This window comes from Macrotis lagotis, chromosome 4 (genome assembly GCF_037893015.1).
Source record: "Macrotis lagotis isolate mMagLag1 chromosome 4, bilby.v1.9.chrom.fasta, whole genome shotgun sequence".
NCBI lineage: Eukaryota > Metazoa > Chordata > Mammalia > Peramelemorphia > Peramelidae > Macrotis > Macrotis lagotis.
The window spans coordinates 263,982,125-264,009,837 of NC_133661.1; the positions used below are offsets into that span (position 1 = coordinate 263,982,125).

General features: G+C 34.4%; 1 protein-coding gene across 1 annotated transcript in view; it reads left to right on the forward strand.

The window, feature by feature from the left end:
- Positions 1 to 25,673, forward strand: part of SLC38A6 (solute carrier family 38 member 6) — a 74,572-nt gene extending 48,899 nt beyond the window's left edge. The window contains exons 9-16 of the mRNA XM_074235953.1: positions 4,445 to 4,510; positions 5,578 to 5,631; positions 11,751 to 11,830; positions 12,203 to 12,303; positions 17,952 to 18,076; positions 19,460 to 19,604; positions 19,707 to 19,801; positions 22,389 to 25,673. Coding sequence (XP_074092054.1) covers positions 4,445 to 4,510; positions 5,578 to 5,631; positions 11,751 to 11,830; positions 12,203 to 12,303; positions 17,952 to 18,076; positions 19,460 to 19,604; positions 19,707 to 19,801; positions 22,389 to 22,469 — 747 coding nt within the window. The 3' untranslated portion in view covers positions 22,470 to 25,673. The remainder of the gene's footprint in view (positions 1 to 4,444; positions 4,511 to 5,577; positions 5,632 to 11,750; positions 11,831 to 12,202; positions 12,304 to 17,951; positions 18,077 to 19,459; positions 19,605 to 19,706; positions 19,802 to 22,388) is intronic.
- Positions 25,674 to 27,713: the final 2,040 nt, after the last annotated feature.

Below are 27,713 nucleotides of genomic sequence, written 5' to 3' on the forward strand. Positions count from 1 at the left end.
ATGTATGCTTGTGAATATTAAAGAAATAATTATATTGATGAAAAAAATCGGAAGTTGTATTATTTTGATTTAGTTTTCATAGTTAATAGTTTGAAACAGGTGAAATATATTGGTAAGCTATGCCCACTGCAGTTTTTACAGCATTAATTTCTGTCATGGCATATATGCTCTAATTTGGTCCAGATTTCTAACTGGAGCAGTCATATGGAATTAATACCCTTATTCTACATTTATAGTAATCTTAGGAACCATCTGTTCAGATTTTTGCTTATGAGCAAAATTTTAATTTGGTTTGCAATAGGACAATAAAAAATACTGTACTTTTAAAAAAAAGATTTATGTCCTTTATTTGGTGAATTCATTTTAGTATATTTTAGTATATTTAGTATATTCATTTAGTATATTTAATGGTGGATAGAAAAGTCAAGTTTTTTGAAGGATCGATTTCTCTATATTTTCATATCAAAACTCTAAAATTATTTTTAAATCAGTGATATAATAAAAATGGAAATTTCTTAACCCAAACTATATAGTAGAACAAAGAAGTGATTATCTTTACATCTTCCTTCTCTCAGAGTTTTTCTAGTTGATTTTTGTCCCTTTTTTTGTCTGTGAACATTTATATGGTTAAAAAAGATTAATTTTACCATGTAATTGCCTCAAAATTCCAGTTTCTACCAGTCATATAGCTGGTAATTTGATTCTTGATCTCTTAGATTAACATTATTTTAAAATTTACATGTTAATACAAAGCTCATTATTAAAAACAACATTTAAATAAGTTAATAGTAGAAGTAGGAAAGAACTAGAACTATAAAATTTTTTTACAATCAGTCCATCAATATACATCCTTTTTCTGGGTATTCAGTGTTGAATTTAAAAGCCATAGGAATACAGAAGTATAAAATTGGTCCTTCTCTTGGAACTTTAATTCACTTATGCATATGACTTATGCATATGAAACGATCAGAATAACAAAATCATATGATTATGTGATATCGTGTGTAGTATAAGTTATAAGTGATTCAGAGGAGAAAAAATCATTGTATAAAATCAGTGGGAATTGAACTGAAACTGGAATTTTGTAAAGGATTTCTATAGATAAAGGAGAGTATATTTTAGACATGATAACAAATAACTTGAGTTATTCCCAATTCTTTATTTTCTGTCTCCCTGATTTTTTTCTTTTTATAACTTAACTAGGACTATTTTACAGATTCTGTTTGCTTCATTTTGGTTTTCATCCTCCATAAAATTGTATATTTTTCATGCCTTGATTTTTTATTCCTAATTTATTTCTGCTCCAAAATATTTTGATCATGCACCTATGAATAAAAATTTTTTGAGCACACACTTCCAGTATGTGATTATTTGCCTCTTAATAAATTATATTCCTTACTGCTGCAGTAGTAATTATATAATTTATAAAGCTTACTAAAATAGAAATTTGAAAAGGATGAGATAAAAATGAAGCAATATTTTATGCTGGAGTCTATAGGGAACTACTGGAATTTGAGTAGAAAACTGATTTCATCAGATCTTAGCTTCAGAAAATCACCTTGGTGGTTTTTATGGGGGTAGTATTTCAAGAAGAGAGTGATGAAGTAGGGAAACCTATTAGAAGACTATTGCATAGTTCAAGTGAGAGGTTAAGATGTGATAGCTGTCAGTAAAGAAAAAGACAGGGTTTTAAAGGTAGACATGAAAGACATGGAAACTGATTAGATTTGTGGGATGAAGGAGATTAAGAAAACTGAAGATGTCGCTAAGGTTGTAAACTTGGATGACCAGGAGGGTGATGGAATAGGAAAGATGGAGAAGGGTGAGTTTGGGTGACAGGAATAGGAAAAATGGAGAAGGGTTGGTTTGGGTGCAAAGGTAATGCCCATCTATGCCTGCTATCTTGTTCAACTCTGTTACCCCAAATAAAAAGTTGGGGGATCTGAGTTTTACTCAATGCTCATCACCTGAGATGTAGAGCCTTTATCAAGAGTATCTGCCAACATCTGTATCCAGATAAAGAGCCGAGGAGTTTGAACAAAGTTCAAGAACTATTCCCTTTAATTTAGGGAAAAAAACCAGGTATCTTATTATCTGATCTTGTTATCTCTTAGACTTTTTGTCTCTTCCTTAAGGATATGATTTCTCTCTCATCACACTCAATTTGCATCAATGTACAACATGGAAACAAAATAAAGACTGTCAGATTTCCTTCCATAGGGGAGGGAAGTAAGATTGGGGGGGGGGGGGAGATTGTAAAACTCAATATCTTTAATAAAAAAAAAGAAAAAAAAGAGTATCTGCCAAAAGCTAAAGCTAATCTTGTTGTTGTTGTTTGTCATTGGTTCTTAAAGAGGACCATGACATCATGGAAGTAATGTCATAACATGCAAATTGGATTTAAATCCAACATGAATTGGATTTAAGTGAGGGAGGGCTATGCAAAGTCACCTACTCCTCCAGAGCTCTCTGGGTCCAGTGGATCAGGATGATTATAGATGCTCCTGAGTGGAGTAGAAGACCTTGGTTTTTTTTAATAAGGTCCTCAACAGGTTTCAGTTTGACTGAGGCAATGCCTATTCAAGTGGTTAAGACTTGGTAAAGAAAGAAATGAGGCAAAGAATGACCTCTTTTACTTGGTTAAAAAAAAATTTATCTGTGCAGAGAAGACCCTCAGGGTTTCCGGCCACAATGGAAACAAATGCTATTCATATTCACTCTGAACCTTTCAACTTTGGGCCCAAATAAAGACTAAGTGGGGGTTTATTTAGGTCCTTTCGTTGGCTATTGCTTTGGGTTTAAGTCCTGGTCCTTAAGAAAGAAATCTAGTTGGTAAAATCCTAGATGTCTTGTGAGGTTTCAGTGATCAGAATTTACATTCCTTTGAGGAGATCCAAAGAAAGGTAAGGGTATGATATCCTATGTGGAGAGAAGAGAGAGAGAGAGAAATGAACAAGAAAGCATCTGTCAAAGTCAGAGGTAATCCGATAGGTAAGAGGTGAATATGTTGCAGAGGTTAGGAGTTGAGGATAAATTTTCCTATTACCACCTACTCAGCTATTTTAATCAACATTAGCTAAGTTATCAATGCCATAAAGTAACCTTCGCCTTTCCCAGAAGGAGTAAGATAACTTACACAGATGGAATGAGAGAGTGTTGGAGGATAAAGATAGGTATGACATCCTTGCTTTCTAAAATCTTGTTTCTCTTGCTCACAGCACTCATAATCACCCTGACCTGTTTTAAATGGAATTGACTAATTATTGTCTTTTTTTTTTGCCTTCTCTTCATAAATCAAATATTGTAATATCAAAGCAACTTTTTCATATCATTCACACTTCTCACCTTTTTTCTATCAGATCTAAGCATGCCTCTTCATTGGTTTATTTTATTCCAAAGAAGTTAAGTGAGTTTTGCTTGAAACTTGTATTAGCATTACATTAATCTTTGATTGGCTAAATAAATATCAGAGAGAAATACTGTTTATTTTTTTATTTATTTCCTGCATAGCACAGGTCTCTTTCTTTATATTCCCTTGGCCTTTTGTATACTGGATATCAGTCTGAAACAATTATTTACAGGGTACTTATTCCCCCAAATCCAGGTCTATAGTGATTGTGCTGATACAATCATAACTATTGAGCAAGTACAGCATGGCTATACAAAAAAAAAAAGTATAATTGTGAAAAATTCTCATTAGACCCTCCTGGGAAAGAATTTCCCTGAATTTCTTTTCATATTTCTTTTAAAAAAATATTTTTCTAGCTAGGTTTACTTAGCTCATTCACAATGTTTTAGAGACATATTCCCTTTGGATTTCAATTCACCTATCTTAGACAAAGAAAATGACCTATGTTCATATCCACCTCAACCTGGAAAGTGTTTACTCTTCCCCTATCTTAAGATCTTGTGCTCCTGTCCCAAGCAGCTGTCTCCACATTCATTCATTAGAAGTTTCTGTAGTATTCACTATCTAACCAAGGGATTATGAGTAGAGCATCCAGGGAGATGTTTAATCATTTTTCATTAAATTCCCTCTCACCTACATGCCTACACTTCAGATCTCTGTATGGCAGGGCTGAAGGTTGAATTTTCTTAGATACAATGCATGAACTTAATCTCAGGGAATACTAACAAGAATTACCAAGCTTAACTGACCATAATGGTAGTTTCCCCACAGTTTTTAATTGTGTAAGGTCTTATCAAATGTGAAGTACCTCACCTGAGGAGATAGCCGTAGCCTGGTTCATCAGCTTTGGTTAGTTAGATGGAGAGAATATTCATTAACTGTAATACCCTTAACTGTATAATTTAATTTAGAAGAAAATAAAACTAAATAGAATCTCTCCTTTGGCTTGCCACTGCTTTGATCTCTTTTAAGTAATGTGTTTCATGAAATTTTGTAAGTACAATCCAGGTACTTAAGTTTTTTTTCATCCTACAGGTTATAATGAAAAAATGGTCTATTCCTTGTCCACTGACACCCAGCCATAGAGGGGAATTCTTCCAGGTAATGATCTAGTTGTATTTTGTAGAATTTTAAGAATTCTTATTTTAATCTGACAAGAAAAGTCACGGTAATAATGTTTACTTTTATAATTAGCAAAAAAACTCCTACATCTCATTTTTCATTTTTTTAACTTACTAATACCATTTTAAATTTCCAATTACATGTAAAGATACTTTTTCAAATTTATTTTTGCAAAATTTTCTCTCTTTCTCCTTTCTCTCCTCAACACAGCAAGAAACCTAATTTAGCTTATATATACACAGTTGTGTTAAACATATTTCTATATTGGTCATGTGGTGAAATAAAAATCAGAACAAAAGGAAAAAACAAAAGGGTCCATCATCAATCTTTCAAAATCGTCTTTAATCTTCTGTATTGCTAAAAAAAAAAAAAGCTTAGACTATGATAATTGATCAACCCACAATGATGCTATCACTGTGTACAGTGATCTCCTGGCTCTGCACACTTTACTCAGCATCAATTCATGTAAATTTTTACATGTTTTCCTGAAATTCACCTGCACATCATTTCTTATAAAACAAGAGTATTTCATCACATTCATATACCACAACTTTTTTTAGCTATTCCCCAGTTGATGGGTAGCCCTTCAATTTCCAATTATTTGCCACCACACAAAGAATTACTATAAATATTTTAGTATAGGTGGCTCTTCTTTCTTTTTTTATGATTTCTCTCTCATTGTTTTAAAAACTGGAATTCAAAAACTGAAGGATAAATCTGGCATTCATAGGCCGATCCTTACTCTTTGGGCTTGAGCATATTTCATATGCCATCCTTCAAAAACAGGATGCAAAAAGGGTGGACCTGGATACCGAGAGGTACATGACCTGACCTTGGCTGGTCTTTGTTCTGTCCTCTGTAAAGCCCAATTTTCTTTTTTGATGAATGGTAATAATTATAGGTAATATCTTGAATGTTGTGATAATCCCAGGAACCAAACATCTCTAAAACACTATTGATATAAATTTTGATTGTTAGGAATATACTAGTTTACTAAATCGTTAACTTTTGGTTTCCCATTTTTCTTCTCCTCTGCTCTTTCCCAGATTTCAAATATAACAGAGGATTGCAAACCAAAGTTTTTTCACTTCTCCAAAGAGGTAAATTGTTAACAGACTTTTCTGATATAATTTTCTTGTTTTAACTATAAAAGATTTTTATGTTACTTGTTTTTAAGGTATTTTTACTTCTTAGTTATTTTTCATAGGGAATGCTAGGTATAGTTTTGCCCACCAAAATTATATTTTTAAGCACAGGGTATAGATTATCATAAAACAGTTACTTTTTTGATGTTTTAAATGAACCCTTGCATAGAACATATTATCAGATTATTTGATCTATCCAGTCAATCTTTCTGTGACTGCTGGTATTTTGCAGCATCATGGACTTGTAAAGCTAACCAGTCTGTAACATCAGATATTCCTACTTTAAACATTGTCAAAAAAAAAAAAAACCATTCTATTTAACTGGTGGACCATTGACTTAACATATGTTGACTTCTGGTAGATATTCAAAACCTTAAATATTGTTGCTTTCTGGAGTTTATGACTAAAGGATAAATCTGGGATTCATAGGCCAATCCTTACTCTTTGGACTTGAGCATATTTTATGTGCCATCTTTCAAAAACAGAATGCAAAGAGGATGGACCTGGATACAAAGAGAGGGTGCATGACCTGACCTTGACTGGTCTGTGCTCTGTCCTTTGTAGAGCCCAGTTTTCTTTTTTGATGAAGATGAAGAAGGGACTCCTATACAGCCTACCATTATTTATACTGTTCAGGGCAAGCATAATCAAATGTATCCCTTCTGTACCTTCAGAATCTGGAATCTTTCCTTAAATTTTGAGGTGGAGGGATGACTTTGTAGGTAAAACCAGGTCATCAAAAACCTAGCCTCCTACAGATAGAATACCTTTAAGAATCCACAAGCTCTTCCACCTGGATATTCATTCCACCAGTGCAGATTACAGCCTTTATGTAGTAAATTATATAATATGTTGTTATGATTTAAAAATGGTATTATAGAAAAGGGCCTTAGAGTTTCTGATTCTCTAGTAATTTGTGTCCTAATAGTGTAGGAAGCTAGATGTCATCTTGCCCCAAATGTGCCTTCCCTTCACCTTATTTTTTTAAAAAAAAAAAACTTTTTTTAAGGTAATTTCTTAGCAGTTCTTACATCCAAATATATGTACATATATTATGTACAATTTTGGTTTTTAGAAAAATGATGCTTAGAATGTCTGTACTCCCTAGCAGGCTGAGAATTCCTGAGCACAGTCACTTAGACAATACTATTAGTAATAATTAGTATGACTTTAAGTTGAATTGAGTTATTAAAGGAGACAATGTAGTTGATTTGGAGTCAGAGAAAGTCCCTGGATTTTAATCTCTCTTCTGCACTATATATATATATATATATATATATATATATATATATATAACCATGGACTAATTTCTTTGAGCCTCAGTGTGCTCATGTGAAATGAAAGGTTTAGAAGAGATGCCCTCTAAAGGTCCCTTTTGAATCTATGAGTCTATGAATTCTTTTATCAATATTATTATTTAAAACCTTATTTTTTCCAATTACATACAAAGATAGTTTTCAACAATCATTCTTTGTAAGGTTTTGAGTTTCACATTTATTCTCTCCAATATAGGTTATACATGTATAACTATGTTTAATATAGGTTATATATGTTAAACATATATCCATATTAATCATGATGTGAAATAAGAATCAAGTCAAAAAGGAAAGAAAAAACCATGAGAGAGGAAAAAACATAATATATAAAACAAATTTTAAAAATTGAAAATAATATGCTTTGGTTTACATTCAGACTCCATAGATCCTTCTCTGGATGGGGATCGTATTTTCCATCATAAGTCCTTTAGAATTCTCTTTGATTATTCTACTGCTGAAACGAGCAAATCCATCATAATTGTCATCACCCAATGTTAATGTGTACAGTGAACTTCTGGTTCTGCACACTTCACTTAGCATCAGCTCAGTAAGTCTTTCCAGGTTTTTCTGAAATTTACCTGCTCATCATTTCTTATAGAAAAATAGTATTTCATCACATTCATATACCACAGTTTGTTCAACCATTCCCCAATTAATGGGCATCTCCTCAATTTCCAATTCTTTGTTACCACTAAAGAGCTTTATAAATAGATTAGAACATGTGGGGTCTGTGATTTCTTTGGGATTCAGACCTAGAAATGGTATTATAGGATCAAAGGGTATGCATAGTTTTATTACCCTTTGGACATAATTCCAAATTCCTCTCCAGAAAGGTTGGATCAGTTCACAACTCTATCAACATTGATCATTTTCCTTTTTTGTCATATTGAGCTTATGAATTCTGTGAAAGTTAGTTGGGAGTTACATACATTTCAAACATAGCTGTCATTATTTGAGTAAAAAGGGTAACTAGTGACAGTGATCTACCCAGAATCAAGTATATTTGGCAGGAGGATGTTTTGTATGTTTGCCTGTATTAGATTGCCAATTACATTATGATCCATCATCTAGCTCTCACAGATTGCTTCCCTTTGTGACCCACAACCTGGCTTATCATTTCTGTTACCACTTATAGATTTTTTTTGATACTCTCTGACACTTTGGTCAAGGAGGGCAAACTGACTTTACCTTATTCACCATTGCTATTTAGGGGCTCCCTTCCCTACTGCCATGCAACCACCCATAAAGGTTTACTCTGTCCACATTTATTACCTAGTCCAGATGTGAACAGCTATTACCTTTCAGTCAACAGGTCATTCAAGGAATTTTATCCAAAATCCCAAATCCTGCCTTTTTACTAGAGAACATACATGTTGATGTTCTCGGTTAGCATCCCTACTTCTCAGTTCCTCACCCTCCTCAGCCCTATGATCTATTCTTTTCCACTTTACCTGTATCCAGAAATTGTCATACCCTTGGTCTCAGTATTATCCACATATGTTAAACTTCCATAATTAGGACTCTGAAGCTCTCCACCTAATACTATTCTTTGTCTTCATTGTGACTTTCTTTTTTTCCCACCCTTCAGTAATTTCCCACCCCTGTTCTAGCTTTACTTTTTTTTTCACTTTACCAATCTTGATCCTTTAGTTGACCAATTCAAATCTATATTAATCTCTATTTTTGTATTCCCTTCTCCTTTATTCTACCACAGCTTATGACTTGCTAAATCTTAGCTAACCACTTTGCTGCCCCTGAGGCCATCCCCTAACATTTTTAGTTTCCTGAACTCTTGTCCCAGAGCCCCAAATGGTCTTAGGAGTGATCAGCCCTGCTACTCCAGCCTTGCTCGTTTTCTTGTTCCTGTTCTTTGTGAACAGCATTAATACTATTTATCACCTTCTTCTCTCTAGGTTTTTGGAACATCACTTTCTCCTGATTCTCCTTTTCTGGATCCTCATTCAAGTCACACCCTCTAATTGTAGCTATCCCTCAGGGTTCTATCTCTCTCTTCTCCCTTTAGATCACTTCATTTGGAGTTGTCATCAGCTTTTCTGGATTTAATTATCATCTCTGTGCTGGCTTGCCCTAATCTCCTGTTGATCTCCCAACTTTGAAGCTTCAACTACCTTTCAGACATCTTGAACAGAACATCTAGTAGCCATCTTAAACTCAAGAGTGTCCAAAACTGAACTTTTATCTTTACCCCTAAACCTTCTCTCCCTCCAAAAATTATCTATTTCTGTCAAAAGCACCATCATTCTCTTAGTCCCTCAGGTTCACAATCTAGGTCTCTTCCTCGACTCCTTACTATCTTTCTCCCCCCAAATCCAGTCTGTTGCTAAGGACTGACAGCTTTTACTTTTGCAACATCTCTTGAATATATCTCCTCTCTTCTGATACTACCACCACCCTAGTGCTGACCCCTATTACCTTACACTTGAACTATCTGACAGAAGCCTGCTGGTGGATCAGCCTGCATCAAGTCTTTCCAAACTACTCCATTCTACCAGTCATTTAGCCATCAAATTACTAAAATGCATGTCAGATCATTTCCTCCCTCCCCGTCTCCCCCGCTCCAATAATTTCTAGTAACTGCTATTACCTCCAAGATCAAAAATAAAATCCTCTGTTTGGCATTCAAAGCTTTTCATAAACTAAACCCTCTCATTCCCATCTATCTTCCAATTTAAAGTCTATGCCCTGCAGGCCTTAAACCTTTCATTTTCAGAACTTCCAAGCTGCAGTTTTCCTCTATCCTTATTGTTAAATGTCTCTCCTGTGTGGAGACCATACCAAACCCCATCTAGCTTTATAATTAGGGAATTAGGATTTCTCATCTGGGTCCTTATTGCACCGTCAATCATTCTTTCTTTTCAATCTCTTCATATCTATGATTTCCTTTCATAATGCCTGTAAACATTGCCTTTCTTCCATTCCTTAAAGAAAAACAAAACCCTCATTAGATTTTGTCTTTCACCAAAAGCTATTGGTAGGCCATATCTCTCTTACCTTTATCTCAGCCAGAATCCCTGAAAAAGCTCTCTATAATCATAATAAATTTATAAATATTTCTTTTTCTTCTTTTTTAAAATCTGGTCACTCGTGATCTCTTTATTGTCAAATCTAATGGACTTTTCTCAATCCTTAGCAGTCTTGACTTCTCTCCTGAATTTGATACTGTTAATACCTACATCAGCTTTCTTCTATGTGTTTTCATGACCCTGCTTTCTCTTGGTTCTCTTACCTTTCTGAGTGTTCCTTTGCTTAAATCTTTCATATTATGGAATGTGTATCATTATTATTGACTCTCAAATCTATAGTTCTGGCTCTGGTCTTTTTCTTGACCTCTGATCCAGCAGCACAAACTGCCTTTTAAACATTTCCAACTCAGTTAACTCAGGGTGCCCAAACAGAATTCATTATCTTTCCTCCTAAACCCACTACTCTCTTGAAAATCACTCAGGTTCCAGACCCTGGTGCCATCCATGACTTCTTATTTTCCCTCACCCAATTCCATTCAGTTACCTGTTCTGGCCTATCTCCACACAATCTCTTCCATCTAATCCTTTCTCTCTATCCCCATAGCCATCACTTTAGGCTAGGCCCTCATTGTCTCTTGTCTAGATTATTGCTACAGCTACCTAATTGTTCTCCCTACCTTAGGTCATTCCCATCTTCAATCCATTCTTCATAGCTGCCAAACTAATTTCTCCAAAGTATAGGTCTTACTCTCACTTTCCTTCTCAGGAAACTCCAATGGCTGCCTATTATATTAGTGCAAATATGGATTCCTATGAAGTCATTACATATATTTGAATTTGTATAATTTGAAATTATAATTATATAGAATATGGTCATTGGTTCCAAGCCAGTGGAAATAATGCAGTACAGATTTGAATAATGATTCACAGAACTTGTAATTTACACTATTCACAACCTGGCTGTACCTTCAAAGTCAAACATAAACTCTTCAGTTTGTCACTTAAAGCCTAGCCCCCACCTACCTTTCCATCTTTCTTGCTTATTATTCTCCTCCACACTCACTACAGTTCCGTCAAACTCACCTCGTGGCACTGCCCTTCATTTCCCACATTTATGCCTTTGTGCTGACCTAAGAATGCACTTCCTCTTCATTGCTGTGTCTCAGAATCCCTTTGTCTCAGGTCATGTGCTACCTTCATGAAGCTTTCCCCTTATACTGAATTAGAGACATTCAATGGGCTCTTTCTCAGCTAAACTCTAATGTACTTAAGGACAGAGACAAGTTTTGCTTTTGCCTTTGTACTCTCAGTACCTGGAACTTAGTAGATTCTTAATAAATGCTTGTTAATTGGTTATTATAACAGTTGCATGCATTAACTAAGAAAACAGTAACCCACAGCAAAAGAAGGTCCCAGATGGCATTGCGGGACAGGGGAAATCAGCTAAAGAATAAAACATTTTCTGTAGATTTTGAAACTGCCCATAATTATTTAGAGGGAAGCTGGAAGGGGAGAGAGAAAATGTTTATAGAGAAGGGGAGTCCCAAAACAATTGTGATGTAAAAGCAGGAGGTACCAGAAAGACTTATTTAATAAATATAAATATACCTGTTCCTCCCATCATAGAAATAATTTTCCTTTGAATAATGTATTTGCTTAGACTACTGAGTTTGACCAGATTCCTTACTCTGGAAAATATGAGTTGAAGGTCAAATTTAGTGGTAGCTTTTTCAGCAGGAAGCTAACAATTTTATTTTATTTTTTCATTTTTCAGAGTGCTTATGCCATTCCAACTATGGCATTTTCATTTCTCTGCCATACTTCGATATTGCCCATCTATTGTGAACTTCAAAGGTAATGTGTATGAATCTTAGATTATCTTAAGGGAAATAAAGAGGCCTTTGATATTTTGAAACTTTTCTGAGTCAGTTCCATCCTTCCCTCATAGTTCTCTGTTTTAGATTCTGGAGGTTTTCTTAAACAACAATAAAAAAAAATCAGTGGAGTCCTCATGGAGAATGTCACATGATTAAAAAAATATTCTTATATAATGAATTTCCATTGTAATTCCTAGTTTAAAGTTTAAAGTTTCTGATGGACTCAGCTTTGTATGGCTGAGGAACCCCATGACTTGGAATATAGATTCTTTGATCTCTTGTCCAGCTTTTAGTTTTTATCTTGTTCAGTTTTGTAGATCTATTTTGGTTTGTCTTTGTTGTCTTTTAGACCTTCTAAGAGACGAATGCAGAATGTAACCAACACAGGGATTGCTTTAAGTTTTCTCATTTATTTTTTATCAGCATTATTTGGGTATCTCACTTTTTATGGTAAGTATTTAATTTTACATGATTAAGAAATAAATGAAATTTATTTTTCTTGAACTGTTACTTAATGAATTTTATTGAAAACTTAGAATTCATGTCTCTCTTTTACTTGTGATTCAACTCTTTCAGAAAACTACTTGGATAAATTGAATCATCTTATGGAAATGAAAGGATTGATTTATTTATTGTCTTTTGAAAGTGAGGAATCAGAAACTGTGATTTGTCATTTTATAGGAAACTTTTGTTTAAAAACTTAACTGGGGGCAGCTAGGTGGCACAGTGGATAGAGCACCGGCCTTGGAGTCAGGAGTACCTGGGTTCAAATCCAACCTCAGACACTTAATAATTACCTAGCGGTGTGGCCTTGGGCAAGCCACTTAACCCCATTACCTTGAAAAATCTAAAAAACAAAACAAAAAAAAAACTTAACTGTAGGTGTATGAACATACTTCAGTGTCTCTCTGGCAGATATTTTAGTATGTCAAGTTACTGATACTTTTTAAATGGCATAGGTATAGTGTATGTCCTTTATATACTGGTAGGAAAAAAACCCCGTCCTTCCATGCAAATGGTAACAAGTGAAGTGGGACATCTGATTGTAAACTCCTTGAGGGAAGGTATTGTTTTTTGACTCTTTTTACACCCTCAAAGCTTAGCACAGTGCCTGGCACATGGTAGGTGCTTTTTAATTAAATGTTTATTGATTGATTGTTCACACATGCCCATTTATGTAGCCCAATACAATTGTAAAACTCATTATACTCACTGTCTCCTTTCATTTTCAAAAACTTAGGAGTTAAGTAGTGTAAGCTTATTTCCATTTTAAAGATGAGGAAAACAAAGCTGAAACAAATTAAGAGAATTGCCCATGATAACTGAGACCAGAATTCAGGATTCTCTGGACTCTGAATCAAGTGCCTTTTCCATTATAGATATAGTAGGTGTAAGGAAGAATGAAAGAGAATTAAAGAGGAAAACTATATGTAGACCTCCTGGTTCAAATGCCCTTTACTCAGGGTTCCAATGAAGCAAACTCTTAGCTGTTCCTGACTCATTTAGGTTTTGTCTTTGTAGGTTTTTAAAAATTCTCTTTTAGCCATCATAAGTCAAGTGGTCTAAAAGATTTTAATACTTGTTAAGTGACATATTTTTCCTGAAAAAATTTGCCTAGTCATCACATATCTTTTCCTTTATGGATCTTCTGTGACCTGAATTCCTTTTCCATAATTGCAAGTTTTTTTTAGAATACTCTAATTTCCTCAAGTGAGAAAATGAAAACTTCTAGAAAAATTATTACATTGAAACAAAGAGTTTTTTTGGACTTCATGGTTTATTTTGTTTTTTTACATACAAACTGATTCTTCCCTAAAAACTGAGTCATAATGGGGATTGGGATATGCAGTTCAGAACAGATCTATTTTGGCATTTAATCACAGTGTAAGAAAGAACTTTCATATCGCCTTTCTGCCAAGATGACTACAGATGCCAATCTCATGTAATACAGAGTGTACTTTAGGCAAAGAGCTTGTTAAAAATTTTAGTTCAAAGTTAAAACCTTCCAAAGGTCAAAAGTCAAGTAGTGAGTCCCACTTTATAAACTTTTTACCCTATCTGGCAATCTTCTTTGATTATGACACTGTCTTAACTAGGGTCATATATATTTTGGAGAGGTCACCTTATGATATTTGTAGAGATTTGTCTGGATCTATACATATTGGTTACATGTGTTCTGGCTCAGCTAAGAACACAGGGCTAACCAACTAGCTCGGACAGCAAATCTGGATCCTGAGAAGATGGAAGGTAGGCTTGTAACAATTTGAGCTTAAATTAGAATTGCTTTCTTAAACTTCTGACAAAATCTCATTATATGTCAGAAGCAGTGTCTTCTATCCAAGCATTTAAAGGCAGATTTTATATGTGATTCAAATTTGGGTTACAGGAAAAGCCTTCACTTATTAACCCTAGCTTATTTGTCACAGAATGTGTAATGAGAGCTTGGCATTATCTGGTAAAAAGGAGAAAAACAAAACTACTTCCCAAATATGCACAATAATAAACCCTTCGAGGTTTATCAGTAATAGGTGATAATAGTTGCACTGTAGTTCATAAAATGGAAATAGATTTTATTTTCCTATTAAACAATAGTAGTCCCCTTGTATTCTGCCCTGATCAGACCTCATCTGTTTAGTTCTGGTCACTAAATTTAATTAAAAGCATTGATAATCTGAAGAGGGTCCAAAAAGAGAAACTCTTGGTAAAAGGCCTCAAAATCATGTTATAATCTTAGAAGTTCGATGAAAGAATGGAGGATACTTAGCCAGGATTACAAAAGTTTACAAAGACGTGTTATGCATCTTTAAGTATTTTATTAGATTTATTCTACTAGCTCCAGAAAGTAATAATAGTTGTCCTTCAGGGGCGGCTAGGTGGCGTAGTGGGTAAAGCACCGGCCCTGGAGTCAGGAGTACCTGGGTTCAAATCCGGTCTCAGACACTTAATACTTACCTAGCTGTGTGGCCTTGGGCAAGCCACTTAACCCTGTTTGTCTTGCAAAAACCTAAAAAAAAAAAAAATAGTTGTCCTTTAATTTCAAGGATCACACTAACCAAATTAATGGTGGCATGACTTGTACAATATATTTATTGTAGTGAGGAGTATGTTGTGCAAAGACATCCTTCTCACATGCCATCCCAGAACCATTTCACCCTGTAGCCTGATTTAATAGGAAACAGGACTTTTGTTGATGGTCTGGATGCTACAGGAGTCCTTGGACCTGAGAACAATTTTTCCTCTTTTATCAGCAAGGCACCTCAGCACTCCAGCCACACCAGACAAAGCACCAGCGTGTTATCTGGTGACAAAATGGCTACTTACAGCATAGAAGGCACCACAATGTCTCCGCAACATCGAGCTACAACAAACACACTTAATCCAAACCTGACTCTTGCTGGATCCTGGAATGGCAAAGCCAGAGGAGATTGGTGGAGGTCTGTAGGGATCCTGACATGTTAATCAGTCATCCAGCCTGGTTATAGGGGCAAAAGGCTAATTGAACCATCCAGTAGCTGGTTCCCTCCAGAGTTTCCCTCTCAATAGCTGTTGCTCTTGCAACCAACTGGGTCATCAGGGTGCAGCTGCCATTCAGTTTTTATCCAGTCAAGCAAGCAATTAGAGGTCTTGAGGCCAAAATGATCTCAACCTAATCTTTATTCAATGGGTAAGAGGCCTGAATCACTAGCTTGGAGCTGGGCATGGAATGTGAGTGCCTAGTAGTACACTTTTCATCCAGAGAGTAGAATTAGCAACAGGCTTGTTTTAGGGAAAAACTTTGTAATAACTAGAGTCCTATCCAAAAGTAGAATAAACTACCATCAGAAATCATTATCTGAGAGCTTAAAGAGACTTCAAAGGTTTTCTCATCCAATTTGTTCTTTAACAACCTAACCATTTTTGTTTGAAGATCACTACCTCCTGAAACAGCCTATTCCATTTTTGGATGGTGAAGTGAGTTGGAGTCAAGTCCAGTCAAATTAAGTAATCAAGGTTTTGTGCTAAGTCAGATTGACTTGTTAGGGATGGAACTAGATGACCTCTGATTCTCTTCCAATTCTGAGATTCTATAACCCAAAAATGTCAAGCATTTGGGAATAGAATCTAGATTTGTATCTCCTGCTCTCTTGTTTGGTTTACTAGACTGCTGCCTTCACACAGAAAAAAATCTAGAAAGCACTTTTTAGATAATTTCTAAATGGAATTCAATGATATTAAACATTCACTAAATGCCTACCATGATAAAAGTACTATAGTCCCTGCCCTCCAGGAGCTACCAACATACAAAGTCATTTTGGCCTTAATAAATATTTTTGTTCATTAGAGTTGCTTTCCATTTGAAATATTAACATCATGATTTAGGTCATCATTACTTCTCACCTACATAATTGTGATAGCCTCTTAACCTATCTTTTTGTCTATACTGTCTCCCAAGTCCAGGTCTTCCTTAAGGACAGTTCTCATCATCCTCAGAAACCTTCAATAATTTATACTTGCTTGCCCAAAGTACTACAGGCCTAAAGCAAACATTTGCCAAATGATGTTGTTGTCATACTGTGAAATTATGCTTACTGTTTGCTCAGCTCTTGATAGTTCCTCTAATCCATGTCTCTTTGCTTATCAAATTCCCAGTGTTCAGATTATAGTGATCTATCCCTAGGGAAGATACAAATTATATATAAGCCAATCAGAATCTGCTTGAGGTGTAATAATATTTGTAAAGTGCTTAGCCTGGCATAAAATGATGCTATATAAATGTGGATTCTCTCTCCTTATTCCCTACTAGTCCTTGTGTTTTTATTTGTATTTTCCCACCCCTTTCTCATTTCCCCACTATTTCTCTGTTAAATTTCCTTTAAGATCCAGTTTCAATGCCACGATCTCTATGATCACCCTCACTCCAATCTCATCCATGTTAGAAATAATCTCTTTTCTAAAAATTATAATTGCATTTTTCCTCTTATTTCACATTTATTTTTCTCCCTATATTACCATTAGTTGTGTAAATGTCATCTCTTCTATTAAATTGTAAGCTCTCTTAAGAATGTTATTTAATCATGTATTCCCAGAGTGCCAGACAATAGAAGGCACTCAGCAAATATTTGTCAATTATACCTTTTTACCCTTACTAGTTTTCTCAAGCTAGTAGAATAGAATAAGTTCTAACTTGAGTCAAAATTCATCTTTTTTCTTCAATTCTATATGTACTACTTTCTTAAATATCTTCACTTTTTAGATCTTATCAGTATTTGTCTACCCTTCCTAGCTACTACCCTTATGTCATTAGGTAATTAATTTTTCATTTGGCCCTTTTCTGCTTTTAGGAAACAATAATTATGCTGCTTGGTGCCATTTGAGCTAACAGTTGAGGTAAAAATAAGCAAAGCAAGGGGCAGCTAGGTGGTGTATTAGATAGAGCACTGGCCCTGGAGTCAGGAGGATCTGAGTTCAAATCCGGACCCAAACACTTCATAGTTACCTAGCTGTGTGATCTTGGGCAAGTCACTTAACCCCATTCCTTTAAATTAAAAAAATTCTAAATAAAAAAAATAAGCAAAGTGGCATTTGAAATTCTCTATAGGATCCTGGAAAGAAAAATTCTATATTCTTATTTTTTCACATAATGTTAGGTTATCTGTTATATATGTGCTTGTTTCTGTTTGGGTGGCCAAAATGTAAAAGGGGGGGGGAGTAAAGATAAGCCTATCTTTGAGATGTTTTACAAAGTCTTGCAAAAACAATCCATGGAAAAGAAAATATTTTGCTATTCTTGACATTATAATGGGACCTTATGATATATTTTTTTCTCTCAACACATTCAATTTTGTTATATGTATATCATGGAAACAAATGTAAAGACTATTAGATTACCTTCTGTTGAGGGGATGGGGTAAGGAAAGGTTAAAAATTGTAAAATTCAAAACCTTGCTAAAAAAATGATTAGTAGAAACTACTGTTGTTTATAATTAGAAAACAAATCAAATATTTATATATTTTATTTTTATTATTTATTTATTTTATTATTTATTTGTTATTTATTATTATTATTAAATATATATTTTATATATTTATATTTATATAGCCTTATTTGTTATTTGCAGAAAAAGTGGAATCTGAAGTACTACAGGGCTATAGCAAATATTTGCCGAATGATGTTGTTGTCATGGCTGTGAAGTTATGCATACTATTTGCTGTGCTCTTGACAGTCCCTCTAATCCATTTCCCTGTAAGTACTGTTAAAAGTCTTGTTGCTTATTGTAGTTGTTTCCCTAACATGGCAACACTAATTCTTTGCAGACTGGAATATTTGAGTCAAATCTAGTCTTGTGTATCTTATTCATTTGTCAAGTGATTGATCAAAGACCTTATACTGCATATGGCTTCATGAAAGGACAAAAATAACTGTAAACCACTGAGCTAATTTGTGCTTTTTGAGATTAAGTTTAGGTTTAAGCTATCCCACAGCATTGTTTCCAATTTGGAGAATGTAAAACTTCTAAAGTTTTAGGGGGGAAGGGTTGAAATTATTTTTCTCCAATTCTGTAGTGTGTCTTCAAAAGGATATATAACAAAAAGATGAAAATTCTAGTCAGAAAAAATAAGTTCTTGCTGATTCATCATTACTTTGTTTTTACAGAGAAAGTTTAGTTTAATCCTAGCCAAAATAAAACATTGACTTTGCAGTTATTAAGATTTGAGGGCAAAATGAATGGATAAATGAATGAATGAATAAAAAATATAGTATTATTATACATGAGAATTCCAACATTTACTATGTCACTAGGGAAAAAAGTAGTCAAATATTGTTGTATTAGTGCCCTAGCTATTCATTTAGATTGTAAATTCCTCAAGGACCATTGTCTTTCTGTTGATTTGCTTTTCACACAGTCTCTATCTACTGTACCACCTAGCTGCTCTCCCCACCCCCCATCCCCATTATTACTCAGTAGCCAATAATCTTTTATCTAAGCTGGACTAGTCCCAAGGTATGGCATCTGTCTCTGGGCTTAAACTTGTAGTTTTTCTAGCTTAGGACCTCTAATAACTATGCTTTACATAGCTCTCAAATATAAATCATATTTACCAGGTTGAAATATCATAACAGGACCTCCATGACAGACAGATTAATCAAAAAAAGTTGAGAAAACTATGTGGGTAAAAGTTTTCTCATTTTTCATAATTTTTTATCCAGTAAGGTACAATGTAAATTCAGTGCAACAAATATTTATTGAACATGTACTAAACCCAGGGCAGGGAACATTCAGAGATGAAAAAGGTGCAGTTTCTGCCACAAAGAGCTTGCCACCTAGTAGGAGAGATAAGTACATAAATAATAATTATTATACATAAATAGAACATGATAAATGCAAATGCATTTATCACTAAACCAAATGGAATATCCTAAGAAATGAAAATAATATCTGAGAATAAAATTAAAATCTTATGTATGTTTTTAAAAACTTCATGATAAAAGAAGTATGTAAACACAACTTTTTAGACAATAGGCATCTTGTGAAAGGACTTAATAAAGACAGATTTATATCTCAACAAATATTTCCCTAATGATACCTTCTTTTTTCTTAAACTATTTTCTTTTTCCTTTATACAGGCAAGGAAAGCAATAATATTGGCATTTTTTCCTAATCGCACATTCTCATGGATTCATCATTTTTTGATCACTTTAGCACTCAATGTTACCATTATTTTACTTGCACTGTATGTTCCTGACATTAGAAATATATTTGGTATAATTGGTAAGTTATCTGTTCCTAAAGTTCCACATAATAATTTGACTCACTTAGTTTCAGGTTCTGATCCTAATGACATCATTTTCTTTGTTTGTTTCCCCTTCTAAGGTGCCAGTACATCAACATGTTTGGTTTTTGTGTTCCCAGGATTATTTTATCTAAAACTCAGTAGAGAGGATTTTATATCACAGAAGAAGCTTGGGGTATGTTTTTTTAAGTGAATATTTCTTTCATGAACCATATTTTAAGAAACATATTGTCATTTTATATTTTCTAAAGAAGCCATTTATCAATCAAAAAGTATTAATTAGGGCAGCTAGGTGGCACAGTGAAGAGAGCACCAGGCCTGCAGTCAGGAGTACCTGAGTTCAAATCTGGTCTCAGATACTTAATAATTACCTGGCTGTGTGGCCTTGGGCAAGCCACCTAGCCCCATTAATAAATGCTAAGCACTGTCCAAGTGTACAGGGATTGCAAATTTAAAAATGAAACATTATCTGCCCATCCAGGAGATTACATTCTATTGGAAAGAATCAATATGTTCATTATATATTTGTCTGATAAATAAATACAAAATGATCGTGGAGGGGAGGCACTAGATGATGGCAGGGTCAATAAGGCTTCATGTAGAAGATAGTGCTTGAGCCGAACTTGGAAGGAAGGTGGAAATTCCCAAGAGAGGAAGATCTTCACTTAAAGAATGATAGCCTCTTGAAGGACCCAAAATGGGAAAGACTATCATATGTGAATGATATCGAAAATGAATAATAGAGATTGGGGTCAAATTCTAAAGAGGTTTGAATTTGATTCTAGCGATAATAAAGGATTTCTGGGTCACACGAGCAACAAGATGGTGGACTAAGTATTTCCTCCAATCTCTGCAACCTCTCAGACCTTTCCAAAACTGAAATATGCACCAGAGATCAAGCAACTTGAGCTGTTTCCACAATCTGTGACAACCATATACAAAAGAAGCTTTTTAAAAAACCCAAACCCAGGAAATTACACTGACCCTAGGTTCACTCAGCACCCTGCTCCCTCTTGCCACACTTGGCATTGAGGCTTCATTAATAGACCCAAGGACATAACACGTTTACCTCAAAATCCACCCCTATTCCTTGCTCCCTCTTCCTTTTTTCATGTTATAAGAGATCCTAGTTCCAGGCTGCAGAAGTTTGCTCTTTCCTCAACAACCAGTTTGGTCACAGCCTTTCAGGAAAAACAGCCTTCCAGAAGCTTCAACCAAGAAGCTCTAAATTGCCAGTACTAAGGAAAGACAGCTCTGAACTGATAATACCATGCTAGAGAACTAAGGAACAGGGCATGTCACCCAGATATGTGAAGAGCTCTGAGCTTAAGGCTGAGGGAAAGAGCACAGCATTCATCAGCCTTTGACAAAGTGCAAAAGACACTACAAAGCATAGACATAGAGACCTTTTTTTTAAATTAGCATGAAAAGCATATGTCTAAGACCAAAAACAAGCATATGCCCTATAAATCCAGTAAATACAGGCATGAAGCAAGGATACTTTCTCAATAATTACTTGAATATAGTACTGGAAATGATGACAGGAGAAAAAAAATAAAGGAATAATAGGCAAAAGAAGAGATAAAACTATCCCTCTTTGCTGATATATTTTACATAAATTATCTGATCAACCCCCCAAAACACACAAAAGACGTGTAGAGATTCAATTACAAAATTCCCTTTAAATAAACAATCTAAAATTTAGTTTGAGGAATATTTAGTGCTTACAATTAGGCCATGCCAGTATTATAAAAATTACAATAATTCTCAAAAGAATTGCAAGAAGTTCACAGGCACATGAAAAAATGCTACAAATCACTAATAATAGAGAAATCACATATCAAAACAACTTATCTCACACCTTAAAATAGCAAAAATGACCCCCCCCCCCCAAATGCAATAGTCAGTATTGGAGGAGTTGTCAGAAAGTGGGCAAACTAATATTTTATTGGTAGATCTATGAAGTGATACAACCATTTTATAAAATAATTATAAAATTTTTATAAAATAAAACAATTTATAAAATAATATAGTCATCAATATATCTATACCTTTTTACTCTGTTACTGGGCTTATTACCCCAAAATATTCCAAAATATTCACAAGAACACTTTTTGTGATAGTAAGAATTGGAAATAAAGTAGATATCTATCATCATTTTGAAAATGGCTAAATAAATTATGGTATATGAGTGTAATAGAGTACTACTGTGCTATAAATTCAGACCACTATTTCACCAGAAATAGTATTGCACAGAGGAAAATACTTTTGATGAAAAGCATAACTGGTTTAGTAGAATTTTTTATTTGATCCAAAGTGAAGAAATACGAGGAATAACTCTAAAAGTAATAGGGATCTAAATCAGAATAAAGTTCCTTGTCTATGTAATCAAAACATAGGTCAACCTTTAAGGTCAAAGTGCTTTGTTGGTGATGTCTTGAGATGGATGGCTCCATTTTTCAGAATTTCACAATGAAGTTGTTGAATACCAGGGCCCTTCAGTCTTTAATATACACAGCAAGTGGAAGAAACCACCATATAAATGAAGCTTACAGTTTATAAAGTCTTTGCCTTACTGTCAAAAAAAGATGAAATATTTCATTTTAAAATATTCTTAAAATACAGCCAAGATGCCCCTTGATGCATGTGTAAAGAAAGGTTTGAAAATTTTTCCTAAATCATATAGTATCTTTTACAAAAATAGAGCTTTCCTTATAAAAGGTAACCCTAACTGTTTTTTCTTGTTTTCCTTATTTCTGCAGGCTTTTGTATTGCTTCTCTTTGGAATTCTTGTTGGGAGTTTAAGTTTTGTGCTAATAATTTTCAACTGGATTAATAAATAAAAAAATCATTATCCTTTAACTTCTACAAAAAAAATTATAGGATTGTTTTCAGCAAGACATGTGTTGTCACAGAGCTCAGTTGATTAAGGACAACAGAAGACATATTATGGCAATTGTGTCAGTCATTTCGCCATGTCTGACTTTTCTCTGCAAAAATACTGGAGTAGTTTGCCATTTTCTTCAGTGTGTCCTCATCTGTAAGATGAGAAATTAAGACAAAGTAAGTGTTTAGTTCTTTATCCAAGGTCTGATAATAAATGTCTGAGACTGAATTTGAACTCAGGTTTTCATGATTCCAGACCTAGTGCTCTCTCCACTGCACCACCAAGCTGCACCTGTCATCACACTTCAGCCATTCTTGGGAGAGGATTTTTTTGTACAAGTGAACTTTCATACTCCTGAAATTCACCGCTTTTGAAGTAATTTAATAGGAATGACCTAGAATAAATCAGTCATTTTCTGAGAAAAGAAAACGTATCTTCAGTCTTAGCAAAAGTCTTGTAAAATAATAACAGTTTGATATTTTTATGGTGTTTTAAGGTTTACAGACTATTTTTCATTTATTATCTCATTTGATCCTTGCAACATCCTTATGAAATAGGGAGTGCAAATATAAATATCTGCCCTTTACAGATATGGAAACTGAGGTTCCAAAGGATAAAATGATTTGCCAAAGATCAGACATCCAATAAACTACAAAAGCACAATTTGAGCCCAGATTTTTATGACAACAAATCCAGTTCCCTTTTTACATTTTATCATGATGCTCCTTCATAATCCAATGAGATGGCAGTATACTTGAATTCAAGAACTCTGTCTCCTTGTATCTTTCATAGTGTTTAGCATGGAAATAGATCCACAGTACTCTAGAAACTTGCTAACTGATCAGTTATAAGAAGGTAGAATTAATGTTAGAATACAAACTAACAATATTTTTCTTATTTAATAGACTATGAGGCCTACATTTGGATCATGGAAAATAATCAGTATTTTTTCTTCTTGTATTATACCGTAGCAGTACATATTAACATTAGTCAGTATTTCCATTACAAATACTTGTTTTCTAAAACCTCAGTTCACTTTGACCTTCAGGATATTTATGTTCTGACTCCATAAGTCATTTTGTGTTTATACCCCTACTATTAGAGAAAAAATAAAACTTTCTAGTTATATTACTAAAGCACAGTGGGGAACTTTATTCTATTTGGATCTAATTATGTGCTGCTGTTCGATTCAAAAATCCCATTAAAGCCATTATGTGTTTATGCCTTCTATAAATCCAGACTTAGGCCTGTTGTGACAGCTGATAAAATTGCTCCCCAAACTCATCAGCTAGCCAAGAGAAGTGAATGCATCATTAGCAACAAAGAACTTGTTTCACCATTCCCATAACTATTCATTCATCGTCTATTCTAGGTTAAAAATAAGAGGTCCACCCAACATTAAACTTGTTTGTTTTCCTAGTTTCTCCTTTACTAGTATTCATTTTTAATAACTTGGATTGAGTAATTATTATTTAGGAGGTATGAGTTTTCAGCTAATTTAAGAGAAAAACTCGTTCACTATGACTTTTGGTACAAGAATGATTGGAAATCATAAGTTGTGTGATCCTAGCACTGGAAGGAAACTTGGAATCAAAGTTTTGGAACCAGAACACACTTTAGAGATTATCTGATCCAACTTTTTAATTTGTATGTATGTATATGCATATGTATAGCTAAAATAATTGATGAAACAACCTAAGCATTAAAAGATTAATTGTCTCCCATGGTAGGATTCTTTTCACTTTTCACTTCACTTTTCACTTCCACATCAACAATATTGGATTGATGAAATACTAGGGGGTATGGTGAGGAGCTATCATAGCACACTCAACACCTTAAATAGTATTATCTTCAAAACGATGCATGATGATGAGTCAGAAACATGACTTCTGTGAAATGGATATAAAGTCATCATTAGAATTTGAGAAAACCTACATATTTCTGGGAAACAACAGAAAGCAAAATAAATATCCAGTCAGTCATGGCAAAATCTTCAATATTTAGTACTTTAAACTCTATGCATCCTAGAACTTCTTGGTATTTTCTCTGCAATCTCGGTCCTTTGAGTTAATCCTTCTTGTCACCTATGTAGCGACTTTGGATCATATCCTGTCCCATCATCTCTGAGACTTTGCTCTATAATCCATGTCTTTAGCTCTACAATAATATGGCTGCATGAAAGGCTGCCAATATACCTAATTTTTCCTTTCTAAAACAAGTAAGAGGTAAGGGAGTCCCCAAAGAAACTAACAGTAGAGATTGAGGAAATGAGCAAGCTAAAAAAGAATTTTGCAATGAAGAAATTCTGTGTATTAAAGTAATCCTGGGATAAAATTCCAGAAGAGGAGAGTAATTCTATCATAACTATATGTAGAAATCCATAAAAGAGAATAAAAACCCCAGGAGAGATTAGAAAATCTAATAAAAGAATTGAAGGAAAGTTTTATATATAAGGAAAAAACTTAGGTTTTGGAGAATTTCAACATTTATACCCATACTTCTTCAGGCTCCCTAACCTCCCAATTCCCTGGCTATCTTGAAATAATCCCGTTTAAGTCCAGACAAGTCATGGCATCACCTTCCTGATGTCCTTTTCCAGAATGAAGGACAACAATACTATTAAATCACATGACCTCATTCTATCTAATGCATACCTACAAATGGTCACTTCCTGGATCTCACCATTACTGATCACTGTTACCTTTCCTTAATTAAATGACATTCTTCTGTCTGACCTTAAGCTATCATTCCATCTCTCCTGATATCTCATTACCTATTATTAATATCTCAAACCTATTATTCATCTTCATTTCAAACTCCAGTCACTAAACCCCATATTACCTCTACTTTGACTTTTTTCCATTCTCAATCAATTCAACTGTCCTCTTCTCACACTATCCTCTTCTCACAAATTCATCTACCTCCCTGCCTCATCCTCTCATCATTCAACCTTTGTGAAACTTCAATCCTGTACCCCTATTTTTACTTGCTACCAAATGGAGCTTGTGTCACTATTGTTAAGTAGACACACCATAAATTCAGTTATCTAACTTCATCTGGACTCATTTCAACAAGGCAATCCTTTTATTCCTCTCACCCAAAAGCCATTTCAGAAATTCAGAATGTTTTTATTTCCAAATTCTCTTCTTTCCTCTGCTTCCTCCCCTACCTATATATGCATATTTATGTATGTATACATACACACATATACATATATATATATATATATATATATATATATATATATATATATATACACACACCTACATGGAGAGTAGTTTCATAATTTGCTTAACCAATCCCTGATTTGATTCTCATTCTATATACAAGAAAAAGAATTGCTATAAATATTTTTGTATCTGTGTGTCCTTCCCTCTATTTTTTTATCTTTTCAGGATATAAACCTAACCATATTATGTACAAGGAATAATTCCAAGTTGCTTTCCCAGAATGATTGGACCAATGCAGAACTTTAGTGCATTTAGTGTGCCTAATTTTCCTGCAGCTTTTCCTACATCTATTATTTTTCTCTTTTCTCTTTGCCATCCTTGTGGCTATGGAGTGGTATCTCAGAGTTTTAATTTATCTCACCTGATTGCACTATTTTGGCATTTACATTTTGTCCCAAGAAGCTCATTATTCATCCTGCAAACTGCTATCAACCTTGGAATTATATGTCCTCACCATCCTCTGTTCCACTGATTGGAAGATGGAGCCATGAACTCTAAAACTTCCCTTTCAAGAGGGAGCCCAGGTCAGAACATCCCATTTCTCACTAGATGTACTACTTCAGGACTTCTCTGACATTTTCACCATGGCCCCATCTGTTTTCCTTTCCCTTACATTCTTCTTTTCAGCTTCCTTTTGTGTGTTTTCTTCCCCCATTAGATTATAAGCTATTTGAAGTCAGGAACTGTGTTTCTTTCATAACTGTATCCCCACTATTTAGTATAGCATACTACCATATAGTGAACACTTAACAAATGTTTATTGACTGACTAGATTTGGAAGTTTTTTTAATATGACTATTGATAGCTTCAATTTCTTCCTTTGAAAACTTTATTTCCTTTGACCATTTATCTATCATAGAAGGGATCTTAATCTTATAAATTTGTATCATTTATATATCTTGTATGTGAGAACTTTATTATAGATTAATATATTTTAGAATATTATAAGATCTTTCCCACTTAGTTATTTGTCTTCGTATTGTCATACTTATTTGCATTAAACTTTATATATCCAGCTTGTTCATTTTATCTTTTGTGATCCTCACTATTCCTTATTTGGATGTGAACTCTTCACCATGGGTCACAAGAGTTTGCTTTAATTTTCATTTTTTTCCTAGTGATTTAGAATATTCTTCATATAATTTTTGTAGCTTAGATTTATCCCTTTTAGAATTGCCATTCATATCCTTTGACCAAATAATTATTGGGTAATGGGGAGTCAGGTTTGGAAAAATTAAATGAAAAGCCCAAGTCTGGGTCAGAAGTGCAGTTGGAGACATTTAATGTTAGGGTTAGGATTAGAGTTAGGGATAGAATTTGGATTAGGTTTAAGGTTCATGTCAAAGTCATTTAGGCTTTAGTTAGAATGGACTGGTTAAGGTTGAATTTGGAGATGGAGGCAGAAGTTCCTTGGGTTAAAATCAGAAAGTTAGGCTTAGAGTCGGAGGTTAGGGTTAAAGTGAGAGCCAGAAATATAGTTGAATTTAGGATCAGAGTTGGCTGTATTTAAGGTTTGGATTAGCAGCAGCTATAAGGTTAGGATTCATATTGAAGTCATTTGGTTGGAGTATACTGGTTAGGGTTAAATTTGGAGTGGGAGGCAGAGGCTTCAAGGGTATAAGTAGGAAGGTGAAGATTAGAGTAGGAGGGTTAGGGTTCAAGCAGTAATCAGGCAGAGGATTGGGGTTTGGATTAGAGATGGAAGGTTTCATTAAGTTTAATGTTAGGGGGACAGAGATTCTGTGAAGATGGTAGAAGACAGACAATTCCAAGTTCTTCAGATTTCCTCTAACAAGTTAAAAAATACCTTAGGGTGAAAGAGTAGCTAAAAGAAAAATTGAGATTAGAACAGTGTTCATTATGGGACAACCTGGGAAGATTTGAAGAAAGATCCCAGATCAATTTTTAGCTGGTTGAGTGAAGTTGCAAGCCTCTCCAAGCTACTTCCCTGAAGGAATTTTCACCTCCCT